At 36.7% G+C, this 25,824-nt stretch overlaps 2 protein-coding genes across 3 annotated transcripts; both read right to left on the bottom strand.

The window, feature by feature from the left end:
* Positions 1-66: 66 nt before the first annotated feature.
* Positions 67-1,962, bottom strand: LOC149546529 (uncharacterized). The gene is made up of 4 exons (XM_089794610.1): positions 1,571-1,962; positions 1,238-1,461; positions 947-1,134; positions 67-850 (listed from the first exon to the last, which is right to left on the bottom strand). The coding sequence occupies exons 1-4, from the start codon at positions 1,886-1,888 to the stop codon at positions 840-842; spliced, it is 741 nt and encodes a 246-aa protein (XP_089650736.1). The 5' UTR covers positions 1,889-1,962; the 3' UTR covers positions 67-839.
* A 2,206-nt stretch (positions 1,963-4,168) lies between these two features.
* Positions 4,169-18,417, bottom strand: LOC149546528 (uncharacterized). Of its 2 annotated transcripts, XM_089794608.1 has the most exons (3): positions 18,304-18,417; positions 5,218-5,543; positions 4,169-4,296 (listed from the first exon to the last, which is right to left on the bottom strand). In XM_089794608.1, the coding sequence occupies exons 1-3, from the start codon at positions 18,394-18,396 to the stop codon at positions 4,293-4,295; spliced, it is 423 nt and encodes a 140-aa protein (XP_089650734.1). In that variant the 5' UTR covers positions 18,397-18,417; the 3' UTR covers positions 4,169-4,292. The 2 variants fall into 2 exon arrangements, with proteins under 2 accessions (XP_089650734.1, XP_089650733.1); XM_089794607.1 differs by lacking the exon at positions 4,169-4,296 and having other exon boundaries at positions 5,149-5,543.
* Positions 18,418-25,824: the final 7,407 nt, after the last annotated feature.

Here is a 25,824-nt window from a genome sequence, read left to right as displayed (position 1 = left end):
ATACATTTATTTTGCAAAATTTAATGAGAAGATGCATGTAAGAAGTTAATTAAAGAGAATACAAAAGAAACAAGCAGAGTTTAGATATATATAAATGCATAGTGCGTCCAAAATTGCATTCTTATGCGGAATGCTCATGGTAGGAAGCAAAATAGTAAGTAGTTTCAATCTGTCAAATTAGAAGTAGATACTAAAAGTCTAAATACATCAAGATTCAATACAATCACATCTTCGTATTTCCAGTTGCACTAGCAGGAAAGCGAGGGGGTCTAGTCCTCAAAGAAGTGCCCCACACTGGGATAGGGCATGAGCTGCGTGACTATGAACTCTGTGGTTGTGCCTCCTCGCTCGACATCCCTACTAACTGGCTCGACGTCTTGGAAGAGGATGCATCTCCTCCTATATGTGGCACTGGTAATGCCTCATCCTCTGAGCTTGAATCGTCATCGTCCTTGTCCTCATCCTCAATGTCATCCATTGTGAATTGAAAATCAATTCCAACATCCCCCTCCATGGCCTACCTCTCCAAATCAACGATCTCATTTGGTGTAAACAATGGACTTGGCTCCTATGTTGTCCAATCAGAATAAGGATCTATCTCATCTAGATCAAGTGGACTAGGTAGTTATGAACTCTATGCCTTTTCTTATGCGCAACTTAAGATTATAGTGCACATAAACAAGGTCATTAAGCCGTTTTTGAGTCATTCTATTTCTTTTCTTTGTGTGGATGGACTCAAATAAGCTCCAATTGCGCTCATAATGGGATGAGCTACAAGGTTGGCATAGGACTCTAAGAGCAAAATTCTTTAAATTGGGGGTATTGCCACCCAAACTTGCCTACCAAGAATCTGCAAAACAAAATATAAAATGTTATAAAGCAATAAAAAAAGTAATCAGAAACACAACTTATCAATAAGAAAAAGTTTTAAAGTTTGATGCTTTACTTGGTGCTTGAGTAGATCTTGCTCTCTTTGCTAGCATAGAAGAGAACAAATTACCCCTCGATTCCACATAGACTTGTTGTTCGGTCACAATAAGGTCTCTCTCCGCTTCATTGGATATCATTCTCTGAATGCATTTAGAGAGACCTTCCATGACCTCTCCATTAGGATCTGAGTAATAATCATCAGCCCTAAAACAAATAGAAAATGGTATCAAGTCTTACTACGCAACCTTAAAAAGTAAAGTAAAATAAAGTTTTAGTAAAATCCCAACTTCAAGGACAATCATAGTACCTGAATTTGCGGTTGTGGAAGTAGCCTGCTACATGAATGGGTTGGTGGAGCATATTGTTCCACCTCCTATCAATCATTTCCCAAATGGGGTCGAATCTGAGACTGTCCCCATGATAGTAACTTCTAACAGCTTCTTTGGCCCTATCCATGGCCTCATAAAGACCTCCCATTGGGGATTGTTTCCTATCACATATGCGCAAGACTAGAACCAGGGGCAAAGACATCTACATTTGAAATTTGAAAAATACAAATTAGTTAATAACATAGTAAGTTATGAATTAATAATGAAACTTGAACAAACTAAAAATATAGTGTTTTGATTCTTGAAGTTACCTCCACAATCTCATTAGCATTTGCAAAAAAACTATCATCAAAGACTATCCATGCCACAGCCTCTCCTTCGAGCTTCTTTGAGTAAGATGAAGCACCCCAATCAACACACACAAACATTTGTTTCAAAGCCAATATGTGGTCAAGAATATTTTGCAACGTCAAGAAGACCATTGCAAACCTTGTCCTAGCAGGTCTTAGCAAATCTTTGCCTTTAGTGGTCTTTCTCATCAAACTGAGAACCCATGGGTAATTATAGATATATTTGGTGACTCGCCTAGCATCTTCCACAACTGGACTCACCCAATCAAGTTTTCCCATGTCCTCCAAAAGAAAGTCAAGGACATGTGCTACACAAGGTGACCAAAAAAGTGTGGGATGCCTCTCTTGGAGGATTCTACCTAAAAGATTAGCAAAAAATCAATAATTAGTTACAAACTTTTCATATTTAGTATTTACATCAAATCTAAATTGAATAATACCATAGCATTACATTCATGATTCATATTGATTCGAACATGAAAAATTAAATTTACCTGCTGCCACATATGCTGCTGCATTATCTGTGACTATTTGCACCACATTCTCTACTCCCACCTCCATGACAACATTCTCCAACATTAAAGCCAATGTGTGTGCATTTTTCACTTTGTTGGAGGCATCAACAAATTTCCAAAACACCACATCATCTTTGCAAGTAGCCAAGAAATTAATAATGGTTCTACTTCTTCCATCTGTCCAACCATCAGATAAAATAGTGCAGCCATACTTCTTCCACTCTTTCTTTTGCTCTTCTATCAATACTCTTGCCCTACCAACCACATTGTCAAGCAACCTACAAAATTTAGGTGTAATAAAGTGTTAGTAAAAAATAGGAAATAAGTTATAACAATTAAGATTTAAAATATAACAATGAACTAAAATGAATCACAATTATTTACAATTACTAAATAGTAAAATACTAACCTTCCACTCATATCCTTGCGAGTAGGCGGCTTGTACCCTTTGCCCAATATTGAAATTGCATTCACCATATTGACTCAATAGCAACTATCAGCCGCATTCATTGAGATATTGTTGAAAAATCAAAAATCAGCTGTTGCAATATCAGTTTACTCATGCACCTCCTTGAACCATGCAATGCCCTCTAATGATGGTTGTGCTCCAGGTGTGTTCCTGGGCACAAAATAACTCCCTATCCCTAATGCGGATGGTGATGCAAAACTAAGACCTGTAGAAGAAGTGGAATTAGTAAAAGAGACATTTTGTTTGCGGATCCATGGGCCATGAAGAGATCTTGGTATGTTCCTAAGTGCTTCTTCTTCTTCTTGCATATCAAAAGGAGCTCCTTGAGATTCAGCTATGGCTGCCCTCGTAGCTAATTTCGCCCTCTCCCTATTCAATTTTTTCTCTTCAACAGCTGCAAGTAGGGCATTGATGAATCTTTTCTCTTCTTCACTTACCTTGAGACAAGGATTTGAATCATGTTTTTTTATACCTGCAAGGTGGTATTTGAAGCAGTTTATGCCTCCAGAAATAATTCTCTCACATGGAATGCATATCACCTTCCCAACATCATTTGGAGCTTTATAGGCATACCGCCATGCCTTATCTCTTGCATTTTTAGGCTGAGTGCCTATATATCAAGATGGGCATGGTGTTTGTGGCCACTCTTCTTGCAGGTTTGTCAATTTTTTTAATGCTTGACCGCTGCCCTACACATAAATCTATAGAAAAATGAATAAACAAAGTTAGAACTTAGAAGTTAAAAGTTTAGAACAACTAGGGTTTCAAATGATTCAAAGTTCAAGCATAGAGTTAAAATGATTTTAAATGATTTTAAATCATTTACAAACAACAACAAAAACAATAGAACATTTGTTAAAACTATAAAAAGTTTTCAAACTATGATAAAATGAACATACCTGGAAAGAAATTTCTCTTCTAAAACTAGTTAGAATCCTCTATAATCCACTCAAATCAGCCTTGAATCACTTGCAATCAGCTAAGAATGCCTCCAAACCTTCTTCTCTCCACACCTCAAGGCTCTAGACAACACAAATGCAACAAACAATGAGAAAAAAATGATTTTTTGTCCTTTTAAGTCGTCATAGGCCGCGGGCCAGGCAAAGCGCTAGTTTTTACTAAAAACTCACCCAGTACTCTGCGAGTTTTTCATCTATGCTTTTAATTACCAAACACCTTCCATCAGTCAATTTTCCCTTCACAAATAACCAATATAAATTCCTAATCAGTTTTATGTTATATAACTATTCCATATAAGTTCTATAATATAAAATTTTTTTTGGGAGAGGAAGAATTACGATGAATATAATCCCAAGACCTCCTTCACCCAGGATATTACTGGGGTGAAATCTATTTGTCACCATCATCAATTCAGTAAAGATGAAGCCATGCTCAATTATCAATGGAGGCGAGTCATCAGTCAATGGAGGCAAGTCATCAATCAAATGTGAGGGGGTTTGATTCATGGAAAGCGTACGCACAAGCTTTCGGCATTGATCAAATCTCTATCTAACAATCCTTCTAAGTCCATTGGTAGTATCTTTTAAATATTTCCTAAATGCAATAAAGGTATGTGAAAGCCTTGCTCCTAAGTGAAAACCGTTTTTGTTATCAAATATATCTGGAATACTAGAATCTGGTGACTGTGTCTCCCAAGCATATAGTCTCTGTTGTTGTGTAGATTTTTGTTTCATATATTTCACCTGTGCAATTGAAAATGAATTGAAAGATATACATAATAATATCAGAATCTTACATAGGAGTACATCAAAATAGTGGTATGATCCACCAATTCTACCATACGCACAGTTAAAATAATTGCTTATAGGTATTTAATTCAATGTGAACTTTCATTGACGGGGTAACTGAAATAAAATACAAAATTTATAATCTCTTCGCCTGCATCATTAGCATGCCCTTGATCTATCCCTCCATCTGCAGTAATGTGCTCATTTCTTGATAGATGGAAGGTACAGGATGACACAAACATATAATTTATTTGAAGAACCATATCTACTTTCATTCTATTGATCTTTAACGAGTTCTTCACATATCTTCTTGGTCGATAGGAACCTTTTTATTCGGAAGTGAGTAACTGTTACAAAACAATTGTCATACAATTGCGGAAAGACATACTTTTTGACTGAACAAATATAGTGCACGTTTGTATTTAGATTTTGATGTGTGAGATTTATTTATATATGACCTATTATTAAGAAGAGTGAGTTGCTGTAAAAGGAAAAACGATAAAATGTAGATCAAGATCAGTTTAAAAGAGAGTTGGACGGATGGAGGTGGAAAAGATTAGTGCTAGTAAATCTTATAGAGCAAAATCCAGAAACAAATACATACTATTTTGATAAAGACTGTAAAAGTCTAATGTCTCAACTAAACAAATATGGCTAGTAAAATGTAGATCAAGATAGGTTTGAAGAGGTTTGGAGAGATGAAGGTGGAAACAATTGATGCAAATAAATCTTATTAAAAAAATTCAGAAACAAATGCATACTATTTTGATAAAGACTGTAAAAATGTAATGTCTGAACTACACACATATAGCTATATTTTTCCCACTTTATAAAATGCATTATATTAAAAAAAAGAATTTGAAGCTTTTCACATACTTGGATATTTTGTTGCATCTAATAAAGGAATGACACAAGATTGCCCCACTGACTATCAAATGAAGAGCTTCAGACATTTTTTCCACAATTTCTTTATGGAAATGAGCATCAATTTCTTTCGTCATCTTAACGAACTGAGCCAAGTCTAACATCCCTTTCAGAAGATCTATGCATTCCCTATCATTTGAAGAGATCTTGTCCAATCTTTCCAAAACATTTACTATTGCCAAAAGCCCCACTGCAGCCCCGTGAGTGTTGCCCACACCTTTTAATACATCCATAACCATTGTGTGCACTTCGCTAGAGAGGCTGCTTGTAATGAATTTCTGCTCCAAACAGAAATGTAATGAGAGACAAGAAACAAAGCATTAAAAAATGGCTGTTCACTTGGCTAAATGAAAAATCAAACATTTATAACAGTTGAGAAATTATTAAGAAAATGAAATCACAATTCATAGTAGTTAGTATATTCAATTATTTGTGTTTTTCTTAAATCAATGTTTCTGATCCCAGAATCATCAGAATGACAAGAATATTATGATAATAATTTACTTACCTTGTGTGAAATATAAAAATTATCATGGTTGGCATTCTCCCTAACTCACACGTCTATTCTTTTTGTAGGGGGGAGGGGTGTTTCCAAGATTCGGTTGGGATGTTTTTCTGGGTTTGGTGATTGTTGCACTTGCTGACTGTGAGGTGTGAAGCTGTGGTTCGGTAATTGGGGCGTGCATTGGTTTTGATCATTTTGTGGGTTGGTTGCAACATACCATAGAGTTCAAAGCCTTTGAGCCTAGTGGTGGCTGGAGGAGATTAGACTCAGAATGGGTTTTCCTTGGACATGCATGCACAAAGGATAGAGAAATTATATTCAAGCTAGCTTAAAAAATGAAAAAAGTAAATGGGTGTTTTCCTAGAAGCTAAGATCTGCCAATATTGCCAATAGTGGCATGTTGTGATGGTTAAGTTGTTGTGTTGTTATCCTTGCCATCAGGGTTCAAATCTCATGGGGATGAGGTCCCCCGTTTGTGGCCTCACTGGTTCATAGCTCCAAGTCAAAGCGTTTACCCCTCTTAAAAAAAAAAAAAAAGATCTGCCAATATTGGTCATTTCTCCTGAAGCTATTTCTGAAGATGTTTCATATTGGAGCTGCAATACTCTCATTTGCAAGCTTCTCAGCATTAGTATTCCTTTGTTTGCTTTGGAAGCCTAGATTCAGCATTCATGACAGATTGAAGGAGATATGGAGATTATTCTTACCACTAACAGTTATTTTATGGTGGATATCTCCAATGTGGCAGACTAGAATCGTGGTTTTGGAGGCCCATATTTCTGCAACCATGTTGGACTGTATATTAAACCCTGGCATATGGGTTTTAATTTGGCTAAAGAGTTGGCTTCTTTAGTTCCTATTTGGGTTTGTTTGCCTCAGCTCTCCTTAGTGTTTTGCACAGAAGATATTCTACGAAGCATTATTGCTCTACTAGGGGAGCCTGCTGCCATCGCAACACAAACCCTTGATAAGAAGGTTATTTCTTTTGCTTGCATATGAGTAGAGATAGATCTGAATAATCCCATGCCAGATTCGACAGAAATTTGTATTTGATCTTCATCCTGGATTCAGCAGCTAGATTATGAATCTTTTCCTTTCCGATGTCAGCTCTATCACGATTATGGCCATCTTCAGCAGCAATGCCCTAGAGTTCATAAAGAACTTCGTTCTATTAATATCGCTTAATCCTCCTCTCTGCCTTTGGATAAAAGAGGACAAGGGGAATGCTCCCATGAGGGAGGGTGATTCGAGTAAGGATAAGGATGGGCTTGTGCCAATCAAAATAAGAGCTAAGGCAAGAGGGAACAAAAGGACCTTGAAGGATCGCCAGATAGATGAGGGTTTTAACCATTTTGAAATATTAGATACTTTAGCCTTGGAGGAAGGGACCCCTCCAAATATCTCTTCTGTAGCTGCTGGTGTGGGTATGGAGGTTGTATTGGTCATAGAGTCAGGCCATGATCTTCATGGAATGCAAGATCAATAGATGACTTAACTAATTCTATGCAAGATGATATTATTTTGGCAGATTTGGCTAGAGAGGTTTTAGCTACTCATAAGGGTAAGGGGTCTTCTCAAGGCTTGCGGGTGCAATGTCTTCTTAAGTAAGGTTCTTTTGACAACCTCTCAAAAGAGCATAAGATAGACCTAGAAAGATAAGACTGCTAGAGATTTATTGGTGGAATTAGGGTCTATCAAGCCCATTGGCGTTCACTTTTCTCAACCCTCTCCATGATTATTCTCTCTTTGAATGTAAGGGGGTTGAATAGCACCTTCCTATGAAAGGCTATTCATGATTTAGTGCATTTCACTCACCAGACATCTTCTATAGTCGAGAGACTAAGGTTTCTATTGATGTTATGTGCAAAGTAACAAGAATCGAAATCGGATCGGAATTGGCAATGCCGAATCGAATTGTGAATTGGCCATGAATCGGAATCGAATCGGCGACAAATTGGCAAATTGAAAAATCCCTTGAAATTTAGTGAGTAACTTATTTCATTACCCCTTAATTGCTAATTTGATTCACCGATTCACAAAAAATCGTTTGGCTTGAATCAAATCGCATGAATCGTCGCGATTCTCTTTACTATGGTTATATGTCAATATGCTTCTAATATATAGCACTTTGGTTAGTATTAGTGCATTGGTTCATAGGGTAACTCTGGAGGTCTGGCTTTGTTCCGGGATCAACACAAGATTGCTCCCCTTTGGTGGGTTTGTAGTCACTCCTCTCTCTCCATGATGGCTTCTGCTTGGGATTCTGGTGAGACTATTCGTATTATAAATGTTTATGCCCCTATTGACATTTGTGGAAAATACCAGCTTTGGGCACATTTAAGATATGTTTGTTCATGTGCTCCTTATCTTCCTTGGATCTTGTGAGGTGATTTTAATTATGTGTTGAGTTTATAGGAAAAAAGAGGGGGAATCCCTAGCTTTGGTCCTACTTATGACCTATTTTGTGCTCAAGTTTATGCTCTTTCATTAGTTGATGTTAAGCCTTCTAATGGAATTTTGACTTGGAATAATAGGATAGGAAGTCTCTAAATGGTTGGATAGGTTTCTAGTCACTTATTTCTGGGTAGTACGTGGCTTGGTTACTAACTCTGAAATTCTTGGTTGGAGAGGTTTTGACCATTGACCAAATAAATGCTCTGCTTCCCTTTTTTTGTTGCAAAGAAATTTCTTTTTAAATTTTAGCTTATGTGGCTTTGGGACTCTTTGCTGCATGATTTAGTGGCTAAGTGGTGGAAAGGGAGGCCTTGACTATGGAATAGCCATGTATTTCTATTTTAAGAAACTTCAAGATATCAAATACCACCTCAAGAGATGGAATACATTTTCTTTTGGTAATCTTTAGTCGGGGAAGTGTGATGCTCTTAATCATCTTGTAGTGGTTACTCACCAAAATTTGTGATATCAGTTTCTTGGATGCTCTTGGACAAGCTGAATCCTAGGCTGTGACAAATGTGGAGGAACATGAGCTTCGGGAGGAGATTTATTGGAAACCAAAAGCTCAGATTGATTGGCTTCAGGAAGGAGATAGGAATACGACTTTTTTTCATCATTCAATTCAATCTCATCAAAATATAAGGTATATTAACTTTCTTGTTACCTTCGAAGGGCTTCTAATTTCTTCTTTATTGTCTATCTCTCATGAGGCTTGTCAGTTTTGCTTTGCTCTTTTGGCTGAAGATTCCCACTGATGCAGAGGAGGATTTGATTCTCTTCTGCATTCCCTCTCATGTTACCAATGCAATGAATGATTCTCTCATTTGCTTATTTTAGGTTTTTGATTTAGAAGTTGTTTTTGGGATGAACAAAGGTAAATCTCTAGGACTAGACAACTTCTCTAATGATTTTTTTAGGAGTTCTTGGATATTATTAATATAGATCTATTGGAGGTTGTTAGAGAATCTCTTCATAGAAAGCAGATGCTTCATGATCTGAATTCTACCCTTGTAGTTCTCATTCCCAAAATAGAAGGTGCTAATAAGCTTGAATTTTTTTGCCCCATTGCTCTGTGTAATGTGGTGTATAAGGTTATTGCCAAAGTGATTGCAAGTAGGCTAAAAACGTGTCTCCCCATTAATATCTCTCAGGAGCAAGGGGGTTTTGTGGTTGGTAAGAAAATTTTGGATGGGGTTGTGTTGGTTTGTAGAGTGATTCATTGTATGGCCGCTTCAAATGAGTGATCGATGTTCATAAATTTGGATAATGACAAGGCTTACAATAGGGTCAAGTGGAGCTTCCTTCGAAAATTTCTCTCAACCTTTTGTTTTAGTCCATAATAGGTGAAATTGTGTATGAGTTGTTACTTCCTCTTCTTTCTTGGTTAAGATGAATGGAGTTCCTTCAGAGGCTTTTGGTGCTACAAGAGGTCTTAGCCAAGGGGATCCTCTTTCCCCTTACTAGTTTATTATTTTGGCTTAAGGTTTGGGCTGTTTTCTAAAATCTAGAGCTTCTCAAGGTTTGATTTATGAGTGGTAATGGTGGCAATGACATGCCAAAACTTTCACATCGTCAATTTGTGGATGAAACTTCTCTTATGGGTCTATCTCACATTCGGGAAGCTAAATCTTTTAGACATGCTTTGGATATCTGCCTTACACATTGAAGCTTCAAGTCAAAAAATCAATGAGCTGAAATCCTCCATTTTCTTCTTCAATACTCCTTAGGCCATTCAGAAGCATATTGTTGACATCTTGAGGTTTTAGATTGGATCTCTTCCCCTTGTTTATTTGGGCATTCCACTTACTAATGGTAGACAACTCAGGGCCTCTTGGCAGATTTTTCCTAATAAATTATCAAAGAAGGTTAATCATTGGACTCGCTATTAGTTATCTACTATTGCTCACCCAACTCTTTTAAAGTCGGTTGTTCAAGCTCTTCCTATATCAAGGTGTTTTGCTTAGGTTCCTCCCATGTATTTTCTTCGGGAATTAGATACCCTTTTCTTATCAATTTATTTGGAGTGCTAATCTCTTGACTATTAAATGCAGCCTGGTTAAATGAGAAACTGTGTGTAGACCCAAGGATGAGGGCTACCTTGGCTTATGTTCTTCTATTTTAAATGAGCAAGATCTTGCTGCTAAGTTATATTGGCATTGGTGTACTATTCAAAATCAGTTGTAGGCTCATATTCTCACCCATATATATCTTCTTGATGCTTATGTGTTCAATGTCCTGCACTTTCCAATAGCAAGAAGAGGTTCTATGATATGGAATACTTTGAAGTTGGGGGCTCAACTAGTGAAGAATGGCCTCTTCTTAATTTTCCATTTGGGATCTCAAGCTCTTTTCTTGTTGGACTCTTGGGATGGTTATCCTTCTCTCCTTTCCACTCACCCCCACCTTCACCCCCTTTGTTCCTCCTTCATTGCTTCTAGCTGGGACACTATTGATCATGATAAGATTGCCCATAATTTTGTGTTGGCAGTTTGTTTTCATTGGAAACATCCTTTTGAATGGCCCTAAGGAGGTTTTGAGGAAGATAGTTAGGAGCTAGCTCAGATTCTTGAGTCTTGGGAGTGCTCTACCTAGGTTGAAAATGATATCTTGGCTTGGCAAAGCAGCGATTTGTCTAGGAAGTTTTTGGTTCAGAAAATTTTGTAGAGTTGTGCAGCACACGTTTGGGGGTAGTCAGGCTCCTTGGTGGAAACATGTTTGGTACAATTTCTAATGGCCCAAGTGTAATTTTTTCATGTGGCTAGTAGTCCAAAACTGATGTCTTATGTGGGATAATTTATGCAAACATGGATTTCAAGGCCCCTCGATGTGTGTATTGTGTCATAATAGTGAGGAAAGTATTTCCCATCTCTATTTCTAGTGCTCCTTCAACAGACATATTTCGCATCTTTGGTGGAATGTGTGGAATCAAGCCTATTTCCATGTTTCTTCCTTGGCCGAGTTTTTTGTTCAATGGGTAAAGGAATCTATCAAAACTTTTTTTCTTCAAGTGGCTTGGACTCTTGGCCCTTCTTTTATTATTTGACATATTTGGTTGGAGAGTAATCGTTTGATCTTTCAAGATGTGAAGTTGCGAGTGTTGAAGTTTGTAGCTGCAATACAGATCTTTATCTTTAATTTTATGAGATAAAAACATATTTGTTATAACCATTATGGTCACGTTCAGCTGAAAGAGATCTTTGTGATTATATTGAGTTTATATTATGCAAAACGACATGTGGCATATGTCATACGAAGAGGAATGCATATGGAAATGTGAAGTGTTGATTATGAGGAAATATGAAGGGTTTTATTTTTGGGAATCAAAGAGACCTTCATGTGAAAGATGAAGAGTCTTATGCAATCTATTTATGTGATTGCATGGTATATTGTATCAATCAAGTCGAAAGCCATGTATTTGAATATTTGATGATCAATAGAAGATATTTTTGTTGGTGTGGTTGGGTTTTGCCTTTGTTGTGGGAAGCGTTTTCATAGGATAAATGCTTTTGAGTGTTCTGTGTATTGTTTATGCTCTTTTATTGTCATTTTTCTCTAAGTTTGGGCTAAAACATTAACATGGTATCAGAGCCTAATTGAATAAAAGCAATAAAGGAGTTCTATCTAAAGTGGTTGCAATAAAGGAGTTTTTAGCATCTATGTTATTCAATGTTTTTGCATTTCTATGTTAGGAGAGTTTGTTGTTGCTTCATTCAGACTACGAACTCTATGAGTAGTAACTTCTTCTTGCTTTGATGTTACTTTTCTTTTATGTTTCATACGTGAGATGATTTTCTTTCAAAAGGTTTCTGCATTTGTAAGCGATTTTATCAGTATCATTATCAGAAGGCATCAGGACTGATACATATATTATTATTGTGTTACATTTTTTGTATCGAGAACTACACAATTTTGTTTTAAGAGAGACATATAGGAAGAGATATGCAAGTATCGTATTCTCGTGATTGCTCATATAAGCGGGAGCTGGAGGATGAATTTAGAGTCTTTGGCATTTGATAACTATTATCTTTCTCCATCCTTTGAAATGGATAGGCATTTCATTGATTTGAGGCATCATTTTGTATTCATCGGGATCATCTGTATTGATGTGAGTGCACGGGAACAATTGCACTGAACTTTATACAGTAGTCATATATGCACTAGCACAATCCAGTCAAAGTTAAAGCAGGTTCCTGCAAAGCCTATTTTGGAAATGGCTTCAATCATATCTGTGGTCTGCTCAATAGCAATCCCAACAATCACAGAAATTTGTCCGGCGGCGGTTCATTTTAACTTTTTCTGCAACGAAACCTTAGACACATCGATATGTGAAGAAAAAAAATGTGTCTATGTTTCCTGAGAGAATTGAGATGTCAAGAGGGGAGGGGAAGATGTGGAGGTTGTGTTGGGGAGAGGGAAGAGGTCGTGCTTCCTAAGTATTCAGAGGGAGCCTTTCAAACTGAAGCACTTTTTGTTAACATAACTAGAGATGGAAGGGTCATAAGTGACAAGTTATTAAATCAGATTATGCATCAGGGAGCTGTCCCTATGCACACTATGAGGTCCCTGCTGTAGGCACTACGTATTGTCCCTTTACCAATTTTGTCTACATTCAAGAAAGAGATTGGAGGATCGACTCGCAAGGAGGGAAGTGCATTTTCTTTGTCCTTCTTGTCTTGGGCTTGGTTAGAAGGCCAGTTACACTTCAAGACCAACATCACTTCAGATGTCTTGTGTAACAATAAAGCATTCAATTTGTCGACTATGCAAAGTCTCTCTACGATTATAGTATGCGGTGAATTCATGGTGGTGAATCTTAGCTAGGTCGAGGATGTCGAAGCCCATGCTTTCCATTTCAGAAAGCATCAAGGAATTGATCTTGACTATGTAGTATCTACTTATTCATCTCCACATGATGATATCATGTCTTACTGTCTATGCTTTTTCGGGAAATCCGGATTAGCACTTATTTTTTGAGCATTTCATTGGTGAAATAAGTATCTATGGGCATATCTTAAGACACCAACAATTGTAGTAGAGATGACTACAGCCGTTGAATGTCACCAACATAGGGATAAGTTTTAAATGTTGATTAGTAATAGTATGTTGTTTGGTATTAATATTCATAAAGTGATGTTAATATAATCTCTAATGATTGCAGGATGTAACAAAAATGATCCTTAGAGGGAGGCTTTATTGTTAAGAGGGAGTATTTATGGAATCTCTGCTAATCTTGTTGGAATCAAGTTTCAGCTATGATTTTCTCTATTATAAATGGCATTGTTGTGTGCATGCAGAGCTACACTATGTGAGTGTAGAGTTTTATTGAAATAATGGACTAGCATCAACATAAACAACATAGTATCAATAATAAGGGGTTTTGGTATGTTCTGAGGTTTTCTTCAGGTAATCATTTTATTTGCTTATTATGAAATAGTATTCACTACAAGATGTTGATCAATTGAATGAACAAACATACACAAGAGGTTCTTATGTTCGATGTCAACAATTATGACTGTATCATGTTTAAGCTAACTTGACTTTGTGCAAAAGCCTGTAATTAAACTGACAGGTTATTCTGGGAGATCTCATTTTGTCCATGGGTGCAATGGGATAAAGAGAGATTTTGCAATGTTATTTGCAGTATTGGTGGCACATTATCTTCATTAAAAGAGGAAGATCATGTTTAGAGAAAGACTATTCAACTTCAGAGGGAGGTTACGTGACAAAGTGAGATGTCCAAACCCTCATTCCACCCTCTACGAGTAGGTATGGTGGACCACCCTCTGCGAGTAGGCATAGTGGAAATGCATTCTTCTCTGGGAGAAGTTTGAAGTGAAAGCCCTTGTTCCACCCTTTGCGAGTAGGCATAGTGGAAATGTATCCTTCTCTAGGACAAGCTTTGAGATAAAAGTCTTCATTCTACTCTCTATAAGCAGGCCTGGTGAAAGTCATGTGTGAGACTTCATTCTATGTGCTTAGGAAGTAACTATGGTGGATAATGTTATGCTGAGATAACATATGTGAATTAATAATCTTTTTTTATAGCTATGTGTTGTGCATGACTGACTAAAGATCTCTTCTTGCTAAGAGGGAGTGTTGAAGTTTGAAGCTGCGATAGAGATCTTTATCTCCAATTTTATGAGATAGAAACATGTCCGTTATGACCGTTATGGTCACCTTCAGCTGAAAGAGATATTTGTGATTATATTAAGTTAATATTATGCAAAAAGATATGTGTCATATGTCATGCGAAGATGCATGCGTATGGAGATGTGAAGCATTGACTATGAGGAAATAGAAGCATTGACTATGAGGAAATATGAAGGGTCTTATTTTTAGGACTCAAAGAGACCACCATGTGAAAGATGAAGAGTCTTATTGCATGGTATATTGTAAACCAATCAAGTGGAAAGCCATGTACTTGAATATTTTATGATCAATAACAGATATGTTTGTTGGTGTGGCTGGTTTTCTGATTTTCGCTTCCTGTGGGAAGGTTTTTCCCAGGATAAATGCTTGAGTGATATGTGCATTGTTTATGCTCTTTTATTGGTATCGTTCTCTATTTCTGAGCTAAAACATTAACAGCGAGATCACTAGTTGTGATGGAAAATTCTCCATTCTTTAGGAGAAACTGTCTCAGCAAAATGTGATAGGACAAAGGTTGTAGATTCTGGTTATCTTATTTTCTATAATCATCTCCATCTTCCTTCTCCACAACGACAACTCATGTGAATAGATACAGGCACCCTGCCCAGAAGATTAATAGGGTGGGGAGGTGGAGTCTTTTGTGGGGTATTTTGAAAATCAATACGGAGAGGTCTTCTCATGGAAACCCAGGCCCTGGAGATATTGGGGGAGTTTGTAGAGACAGCTTGGGAACTGTTCAGTTTATGTTATTTGTTTATAAAGGCCACAGTACTAACAAATTGATGGAAGCTATGGTTATTTTGTATGATGTGAAGTGGGCTTGTGCTCTTGGATGGTGAAGGCTTATTTGTGGATCTGACTCACAGGTGGTTGTTTATTTTTCAACTAAGCAACAGGCTTAGTATGTTAGTTGGCAGTTACTTTTGATTTTCAACCAAACTCTTAATTTATGTGCTTCTTTGGACCCTGTTTCCTTCACTCCTATCCCTAGGGAATGGAATGAAATTGCTGACTATTTTAGTATTTGGCCAAGTGGGCTTCTGATCAAATTTAAGATTGTAACATTGTGGATAGGGAGCAATTACCTTTGGGTTTGTCCCAACAGTTACATCAGTTAGTGGATCTTGCCAGGGCTGTTTGATGCCCGTACTCTGTTTTTCTTTCAGGAAAAACTTGAATCAATTGATCATTTCATGTTCAAGGTTATTCATGAAAAAAAACATGGGAAAGAGAGCTTGCAGAGAACTGATGCTAAGTCAACTGTTCGTTGGATCACAGACTTGCCTAGCCATATACATGTTAGTGTCATGCAATGTTTGAAGTTTAAACAATTAGTTCAAAAGAATTAACAGAGATAGCAGTTTCCTGATCTGGAAGTCATCAAATGAGGAGAATAATTGAAGTTGTCGTACAAATTAAAATATTCTTGTAACAAAGGCTTCTTCCTTTTTAGCTATGCATTAATTATGAGTTTTATAAAAACATAGCCTTACTGATGTTTGAAACTACCCACAATGACTGTGTATGACCTCATAACAGAGGCTGCAAAATGTAATCTGAACTGCGTTGAATAAAGATTATTGATTATTGTGTGGTTGTCCTGCAAGATGCAATCTGATCTGCATTGAGTAAAGATTACTGATTATTGTGTGTTTGTGCTGCAAAATGCAATCTGATCTGCATTGAGTAAAGATTATTGATTACTTTGTGTATGTGCTGTGAAATGTAATCTGTTCTGCATTGAATAAAGATTATTGATTACTGTGTCTCTTCTGTTTTGCTTTCCTGTTTTTCAAATCATCAATTGGTATCAGAGCGCAAGGAAAAAGTTCCTGGGCATGACATTGTTAGAGAGAAAGATTGTGGGAGAGTGTGCTATCTGAAATTCAAGCTGATTGTGTTTTTTTTCTAATAGAAGCTAAATTGGATAACGATGCAAAATAGATACAAGAAGAATTCTCATTGCTGCTAAAGAAAGAGAGCTTATAGAATTGCTGCAGGAAAACTCTGTTGCTGCTCTAAAAGGAGATCACTATTTTCTATTGCAGTCAAAATTCATCCAAAAAGAGTACTGATGGGTGAAGCTGCAAAAAAGAAGAAGAGGTTCAGTTTATTGGTGATCCATATCTAGAGGAAAAGAAGGGCACATGTTTGCTGATGGTCGAGGAATAAAAATGACACCACCAACAAGAGTCTGCTGAGAAGTGAATCGATTTGGAGAAGGGCTCTTCAGGAGATTTGTTGAACTTGGTTAGTTTGTTAGAAGGAAGTCGTAGAAAGATTATCATTGCAGCTCCAAAGAAAAAATTGTAGCAGAGAGAAGGCAGATCAAAGTTCAAACTAAAAATAAATAATAGTCAAGTATACGAGTTGTTAAGGTAAATTTACCTATTTTTCCGTTAGGAAAGATGGGCAATAAGAAAGAAAATTTGAGTTTGATATGCGAGAAAGATTTCTTGAAAGATCAATTGATGAAATTGAGACAGTCAAATTCAAAATGATAGAAACTATTAAGTAACCTTGATAAGGAATTGGAAAAAGTAAAGAAGACAAATTCAGATTTAGAAGAGAAGGTAAAAATGTTGAAAAAAAGAAAATGAGTTTGTAATGGCACATGTGATACGAATGATTTGCGCTCAGTGATATAGATGATGTAGCTAATTATTTCTCAAGGGAAAGAGATTGAAGGTGAAGGTAAGGACATGTATTCAGATATGGATGCAATGTCAATGTGATAACAAAGATTCTCTTAAAAACAATCAGTTTGAGGATTACACAAAAAAGGGGATGGAATGGAAGAGGACTTGGAAGACACGGGCAAGGCATAAGAGAGTCTGTTCAGCCTATTTGGAGGTCAAAATATGAAGGTCTTGGATTTGGTAAGAGAGATAGATCTGGTGTTGCCGAAATGAAAAGTTCGGACAAATCTGCTGAAAGAGTACAGTGTTCTCATTGTCATAGAGAAGGGCATCAAGAAGACAAATATTGTGATCTTCATCCTTGTAGAATTTGTGGGTTGAAGAATCACTTCGAGAACTCACGCTCAAATAGAGACAACAGTGAACACTGTACAAAAAGCTGTACAAAAAGTTGTATGCAGGTTGATTATGGATGGGTAGGTCTTGCTAGCAAAAGGCGACAAAGATGTTGAAACAGTTGTACAAACCTAAAAGTTTGCAGGTAAAAAGAGATAGTGGTGGATCAGTGCTCATATATTTCAATGAAGCAGTCAATGATTACTGGTTCTAATTGGCACATGGAAGTGTCAATAGCCTCCTTTATGCTAGAGACAAACGGGGAAACTGAGCCTTGTGACCTTTCGTTAAAGAGAGAAATAAAATGGATGGTTAAATTCTATTAGAAATATACTGCGTGGGTCTATAAGACTAAGCTGAGATCAAAGTGAGAGTATCACAGCATCAAGGAGGAGTATGTCGAGAATCAAAGCTGAGTCCGCTAGTCATCGAGTCACAGACTTTGCCATGCAGATAACCATGTACATGTTAGTATCATGCAAGGTTTAAAACTTTAAACAATTAGTTCAGGAAGAATTAACGCAGTTAATAGTTTCCACGCAAGTTGATCTGGTAGTCATCAAATGAGGAGACAATACAAGTTCCTGTACAAATTAAAACATTCTTGTAAAAAATGCTTCTTCTTTTTTAGCTATGCATTGACTAGGAGCTCTATAAAAAGAGAGCCTTATTGCTGTTTGAAACTGCACGCAATGAATGTATAAGACCTCATAACAGAGGCTGCAAAATGTAATCTGATCTGCATTAAATAAAGATTATTGCTTATTGTGTGTTCGTGTTTTATACTGCTCTGCGCTGTTTACTCTGTTTTTTTGTCCCCTGCTTTCCAAATCATCAGAGCTTTAATTATAGTTTCTCTACTAAACGAAAAATATATTGAGAATGCAAAATTACCTGGTCAGAAAAAAATTTGGCCCCCTGCGAAATCCCCTCACGCAATTTAGAAAAATCTGACGCTAATGGCTCCACCATGTCGTTCAATTTCATTCCGCTGTCAACCAATTGAGTGGATTTCTGTACAGATACGGTCCACAGTTATGGAAGGGCCAACGATAAACAATTGAAATCTAAACGAGAAAAGTCCAAACATATATACTCATTACCATACTAGAAATAGCAGACAAAACGTCATCTATATAATCTATGATCACACCAATGGCGAGTTTAGAAGAGGCGCCAGAATCAGCAACATGTGTGGAAGAACATGCATTGGCTTCAGAGCCATTCTCAACGCTTGGCAAAATAATCGTTGAAAAAGAGTTGGAGGGTTCAACGTTGCTCATCTTAATTATATCTTTAAACTTTACATTCGGAAGCTCTTTCAATCAACCTGCCATCAAACAACACGACTGTAAAGGAACCTGTACCAGACACATATTTTGCACCATGACACTTTAAGGAGTTAAAACGGTATCTGCATTTTTTTAGAGGATCCAGAAAAACTTTAAGGCATCCGTCAGCTCCCCAAATATCCTGGGGCTAACACTTAATCCGGGCTTCAGACTTTTTGATGCAGGTACACGCGTGCCCGCCAAACATTTGAAAAAATAGGCTCATTATTGGGAGTCATTGACTTCTGACTTTTCTTCATTTTGCTTCGATTTTATGCTTAGATTCTTTGGAGACTGCTTCGCAGAAGTAATCCAAACGCGTTTATTAAACAAGGAGAGACTTCCTGCCGTCGCTAATAATGGTAGAAATTTTTAGTTGGATCCAAATTTATATTTAGGTCCACTTGGTGAAGATGAGAAGTCCACTAACATTTTTGCATTCAACATGTATTTGAGGACAATGTTGTTTAGTACGAATGAGTGCATTCTTGTTTTTGTTTAATATTCAATTTTTTATTATATATGATAATTTGGAAAAAAATATAAGGTAGGAAAATTAATTTAGATTATTTTTAATAGAATTAGAATGTAAATTTGTATGATTGTTCATATTTTAAGAAATTTTGATGGTAACATAATTTAAAAATTTGTGATATAACTACTTTTTACTATAAGATAATTTTTGAAACGACAATGAGACTCATTTTTATTATTATTGGTTAAATATACAAAAATGATATATCTTGTTTTGTACATTTCATAAAAATTAGTTATATAAATTTCAATGACATTTCTTTACATAAATGTATTTGGAACAAGTAATTAATTAAGAATTTGTAATTTCATGATGTGTTAATTTTAGTAATAAATGCATTAAGGTAGGTTGGACATGATGAGTAATGTGGGTTAAGATTATTTTAAATTTTTTTAAAAATTATTATTATTTTTAAAATAATTTTTATCAATTTTCAAATAGAACTCAACCTTCCACAGGTTAACACTCCACACAACATTTCAATCTAGCAATCAACATTTATTTTTCATTGCTCTGATACCAAGTTGAAAACATTTAAACTCTGATACAAAGTTAAAATCACAACAGAGAAGAGACCCAAAGAGAGACTCCAATAGATGAGAAACCCAAATATGGCCTCTTCTGATCATAGCCCAATATATCATATTTATAATGAAATACATATTAAATATTAGTAATACTATTGAGAGAGTTAGGAATAAAGTTAATTTAGAGGAGGTGCAATAGTTTGCACATGGGTTTGTACTAGGCGGCGTTGGACGGCTATACGGCTAGTCTGTGCACTATTTCACAAATGGTGTTGCAATCTATGTGAATCGCTTGTTCGAGGGCATATCTCTCATCCAATTCTCAAATTCCAATCCTCAACAGAGCACAAACAGGAGGACAATTCCTAAGGAGGATTCAAATTCTAGAAAAATTATACTCTACCTGAGAGTAATGTTTTTGGGGTTTGAATCAAATTTATTCTCTTCTACACAAATTGATATTCCTCCAATAATTCAAATTGTGGGAGAGGTCTTGAATTGGGTAAACATATAGCAGGATGTTAAATCTAATACATCAGTTGTAGTGTTTAGGGTTTATGATATTGCGGAATATGAGGAAGATGGTTTTTTGACTGATGGTTCATCGGCTCAAATAGGGGGAAATCCTCCAACAGCTAAATCTGCAGTAAGGGCTCGTTTGGTGAGCGGAATAGGAATACGTATTCTAAAAATTTCAAATTTCTTGTTTGGATGCACCAAAACGAGATTGGAATACGAGGCAAAAATGGAATATGTTTTCCAATTTTGGCCCAAAAATGGGGTTTTGCAATTCCATCCAAATAGGTGGTATTGGAATACGCATTCCTATTCCATTTTTTTTAATTTCAGAAAACATATATTTTCGGGTCCGCGAATTTCCATCAAATAATGGCTGAACCAAACAGAAAACAGGAATACGTTCTATTCGAAATACGTATTCCTATTCCGCTCACCAAACGGGCCCTAAGGAATTTGAAGACCAACATTTTGGTTAAAGGTAGAGAGTACTTGTGTTTTGTGTGTCAGGAGAAAATGGTGGAGGGTGAAACAATGAAGGAGATGTCATGCAAGCATGAATACCACGAGGAATGCATTATAAGTGGTTGTATTCTTCAAATTTCTGCCCACTCTACAAACTAGAATTGCCCGCTAACGATCCTGGTTATGAGCAGAGAAAAGAGGAGTGAGAGTATCAAAGAAGAACATGAAATTTTAACTGTAGGTTCTTGAAAGATAGAAAAATGACATGGATTAGAAATATTTTAGTTTTATTTAAAGTGAATGTTTAATATTATATATATTTAATATTCTAAATTTTTTATGAAAATTAAAAGATGAGGAAACCTGTATATGATACATGGGAGTTAATAGCAACATATTTTTTAAAAGTGAAGAGTTTAGTGTATAGATGTAAAATTTAAGATTTTAAACAAAACAAATGTAAACAAGAAAAAAAAAACATGTATATAAATAGAAAATTTGAATTAACTCTCTTCTAAATTAATAATTCAATAGCTTATATTTTTTCATTTATTAATGTTTTAGATGACAGTCCATTATTAAGAAAAATGTGCACTTTATATTTCCAAGAAATTCACAGTTTCACTTAAGTGAAATTATTGGCGGACATACGTTCATTGCCTTTGATTGAGTTATTTGTCAGCTGGAAGTTTATCAATGTCGTTTTTGGTAAAAAGCCTCGACTACCATTTATAGTTGAAAAAATGATAACAAGTTATTAGCAAACAAAGTCTTTCACTGTTTTTTTTTTTCAAGTAGTAATGGGTGCTCTTTAAAGCCTCAAGCAGAGACTGGTGATGCTATTTTTTTAGGGGGGAAGAAAAGATCTTCTATTGTTTTTCAATTACAATTGAGATGTGCTTTTTCAAAAATGAAATAATGCATCTCTTTGTTTTGCCACGATTCATTTTTTTTATAAGAAAAATAATTCAACTTTAAGAAATGTATGTTTTTATCAAACAAAATGAAATCTCAACACATCATTTAGGAAAGTATTTGTTGGTCACAACTATGACTATATTTTGAAATTTGAAGGTTGTTTTTTATTACAATAGAGAAATAGGTAGTGTCAAATATATAATTTTAGTGTGAGAAATTTTGATATTTTTTATTCAATTATCTTTGTTAAATATTTTTTTTTTTTTACTTTTCTTTGTTCTATTTTGTTTTGTTTTTTTGATACAGATCTTCTCAAACTTTTGCAGCAAACAAGAAGATAATTCTGTCCCAAGTTCTAATTATCTGATTAGGCAAGCAGATATTTTCAGTTCTGAAAGGCTAACTAGTTGCCCAACTGATTGGGGAAGAGACTTTATTCCTAGGAAACTTAGTGTTAAATTGTTTAAGAGTTTAAGATGGCTGAGTCAAGTAAATACTCTAGCATTCTGCTCTCCATAGTTGTAAGGTCGGTCAAGGACATAATTCGAAGAGATATTGGCAGACTTGTCAATTAGTCACTCTCGATATGCCACTCTCGCATCTTACTTAGTTGATCAATGTTCACTAGTAGCTGCCTTAATATGTTTGTATTAAATAAAAGGAGCTCTGTCAAGGAAGCTTGATTTGTAATGTGAGAAGGGAAATCTTCTAATTGTGTACAATGAGAAAGGATCAAACTCTCTAGCTTTATCATGTCTTCCATAATGTCTAAGACTAAGGTCAATTCATAGAATCCCTTTAAGAGGAGATCTTGCAGCAGTGTGACCCTCTTAAAAGAGACTGGTAACTTCGTCACATAATGTGAAAAATCAACTATTGCAGTCACTAATTATTAATCTCCTATCGTAAACGATTATTAAATTGCTAAAAACAAATTCCCAACTAATATTGAAAAATAACACAACTGCAACTTTACTTATAAAATACAGAAAGAAATGAACAACACAATGAACACAATATTTTCGGACAAATTGCCCCTGGGAAAACCCCTAAGGGAAAACTAGTTCTATAGATGAGGAATTATATTAAACTTCAGCAAATTAAGAGATACAAAATTCTTTGCCTCTCACTGGCAGAACTCTGACAACCTCTTGATTTCTCCCGCTGATATTCCCCACCGCTATCCCCACACTAACACTACACCCTTGCTAACACTGCAAAAATACTTCTCCAAAACTTTTTATTTCCAAATGACCCAATGACCCCTTTTTATACTACCCTATTGGAAAAACCAACGATCGAGATTAAATCAAACCAACGGCTGAGATCAAGACAACTCGACAGCCAATAATAGAATTGGTTGCAAGGTGTCCAAAAGGGAATCACTAAAATTAGTAAATAATTATCCTTGCAACAACTATTTACTAATTCTTGGAAAATGGACAAACAGCTGTCCAAACTACCCATAACTAATGCTACTATACATAAATAAGGACGAATAGCTGTCCAAGCTACCCATAAATACTACTGCTATTTCCGGGTCAGAAATAACAGTTGTCCAACTAACAATAATCAACACTCCCTCTTAGCGAGGAAGTTGTTCTGCATGACACCCATCTTATCTCTGAAGAAGATAAATTTGGCCTTTCCCAAAGCCTTCGTCAGAATGTCTGCTACCTGCTCATCTGTAGGTATGTATTGTAGTCGAACAATACCTCATTGTACACAATCCCTGATGAAGTGATATCTAAGATCTATATGTTTAGACCTATCATGAAACACTGGATTCTCAGACAACTTGATGCAATTCTGATTAGCACAATGTATCACAGTAGTCTCAACCTTCTGACCAAACAAGGCTACTAACAACTTCTGAAGCCATATAGCTTCACATGTCGCCATGTTAGCTGCTATGTATTCTGCTTCTGCTGGACTTAGAGCCACAAACTTCTGCTTCCTGCTAAACCAAGATACAACTCTTGACCCCAAACTAAAACAACACCCTGAAGTGCTCCTTTTGTCCGTTGTACTTCCTGCCCAATCTGTATCAGTATAGCCTATCAACTTGATACCTTCACCTCGAAAATATCTGATCCCATACTCGAATGTACCATGCAAGTAACGTAGCACATGCTTAGATGCTATCCAATGCATTCTCTTTGGTTCAACCATGAACTGCAAATGCTATATCTAGCCTAGTGTTGACCAAATACATAAGCGAACCAATCACCTGTCTATATAAAGTGGGATCTACATCCTTCTCCTTAGTTGTATCTACCTTCCTCCAATTCATGATCATGGGTGTAGACATGGCTTTGCAATCCTCTATCTCGAATTTCTTCAAGATTTCAATGCAATATTTCCCTTGACCAAGGAATATCTCCCCATCTGTCTGCCACACTTCCATGCCTAGAAAGTAGTGCATAAGTCCTAAATCCTTCATCTCAAACTCATATGCAAGGTTCCTCTTGCAATCCACTATGAGCCCTAGTGAACCTGTAAGAAACACGTCATCCACATAAAGAACAAGAATGAGAATCTCACCCCCAACCACCAAGTAGTAGAGGTTAGCATCTGCTTCACTCTTCACAAAGCCCATTTTCTGCAAGTATGTATCAATGTGTTCATACCATGCTCTAGGAGTTTGCTTGAGTCCATACAATGCTTTCTTCAATCTGCACACGTGGATCTCTTTGCTATATGCTACAAAGCCTTCTGGTTGTTCTATGTATACCTCCTCCTTCAACTCACCATTAAGGAATGTTGTCTTAACATCCATTTGATGGATCTGTCATCCCATCTATGCTGCAAGTGAGATTACATTTCGTATAGAAGTATACCTGGCAACTGGAGCAAATGTCTCCTCATAGTCTATTCCCTCCTTCTGAGAGAACCCCTTTGCCACGAACCTCGCCTTGTATTTCTCGATGCTACCATCTGCACCGTGTTTTATCTTATAGATCCAGTGTGATCCAACTACATCCCTATCTGTTGGTCTAGGTACTACCTCCTACACATCATTTTGCATTATTGAAGAATATTCCTCAACCATAGCATCTCGCCATACCTGATGTTCTGCAGCTTCCTAATAGCTAGAAGGCTCACTATCTACCAACTGACTAACTTATGCCACATAGTCATTGAACTTGGCTGGTTGTCTTCGCTGTCTAGTACTCTTCCTAGGAGCTCCCACAAACTCCTGAGTATCCCTTTGTGTATCTGGAACCACATGGTTCCCGCTGCCAACTGTAGAGGATGAAATGTCAACCTCTAAGTCTGGTAGATGCATTTCCTGTTGCACCTGTTGCTCCATACTCTGTGAATCTTTACTAACTGGGTCTACACTCGTACTGGTAACTGTACTTGAGCTTTGCTGCCCTTGACTTGGTCTTGGAGCTTCTGTTGGCTACTCACTCTAATCATTTGCTAGCAAATCTCTAGATCTCCTGAATGCCTTGTCCTCCATGAACTTGACATCCCGTCTGACAATAATTCTTTTAGTCCCTGGAATGAAAATCTTATATGCCTTTGAGGTCTCACTGTACCCAACAAAGTACCCCCTCTCTGTAGTCTAATCTAACTTTGTACGTGTATCTCCAAGAATATGGCAATATGCCAAACTCTCGAATATCCTAAAGTGACTAACATCTAACTTCTTCCCTGTGAAAGTCTCCTCTGGTGTCATCTTCCCTAGCACCTTGTGTGGAACTCTATTTTGAATGTAGATTGTTGTATTACACGCCTCTGCCCATAAGTAACGGGGCATGTCCTGGTCATGTAGCATAGCTCTTGCTGCCTTCGATATAGAATGGTTCTTCCTCTTAGCAACTCCATTCTGCTGTGGATTGTAAGGAACAATTCATTCTCTCTTGATTCCTTCTCTGGTACAGAACTCCTGGAAGACATTTCCTTTGTACTCGCCTCCATTGTCTAACCGAAGAACCTTTATCTTCTTTCTTGTCAAATTCTCCACAAGAACCTTGAACTCTTGGAATCGACTGAAAACCTCATCCTTAGTCTTCAAGAAGTATATCCAGGTCTTTCTAGAGATGCTTTCGCAAACTTCCCCAACACACATCCCTTACATACATCGTCATGCTCTGTGCTCACCTCTAGAACACCT

The sequence above is a fragment of the Cupressus sempervirens genome, chromosome 7 (assembly GCF_028749045.1).
Source record: "Cupressus sempervirens isolate cs-2001-9-10 chromosome 7, ASM2874904v1, whole genome shotgun sequence".
In the NCBI taxonomy this organism is placed as follows: domain Eukaryota; kingdom Viridiplantae; phylum Streptophyta; class Pinopsida; order Cupressales; family Cupressaceae; genus Cupressus; species Cupressus sempervirens.
Note: the sequence above shows the minus strand (reverse complement) of the source record. Positions and strands in the feature narration are given on the sequence as shown.

Bases quoted from the DNA above. Each gene is read 5' to 3' on its own strand.
- LOC149546529 (XM_089794610.1), bottom strand. From the start codon at position 1,888: ATGGGAAAACTTGATTGGGTGAGTCCAGTTGTGGAAGATGCTAGGCGA. The intron at 1,462-1,570 runs GTAACTTCAAGA...TTTCAAATGTAG, and splicing joins ATGCTAATGAGATTGTGGAG to ATGTCTTTGCCCCTGGTTCT. The intron at 1,135-1,237 runs GTACTATGATTG...TATTTGTTTTAG, and splicing joins TTCCACAACCGCAAATTCAG to GGCTGATGATTATTACTCAG.
- LOC149546528 (XM_089794607.1), bottom strand. From the start codon at position 18,396: ATGAAATTGAACGACATGGTGGAGCCATTAGCGTCAGATTTTTCTAAA. The intron at 5,544-18,303 runs GTAATTTTGCAT...TGTTTGGAGCAG, and splicing joins CCAAATTTTTTTCTGACCAG to AAATTCATTACAAGCAGCCT.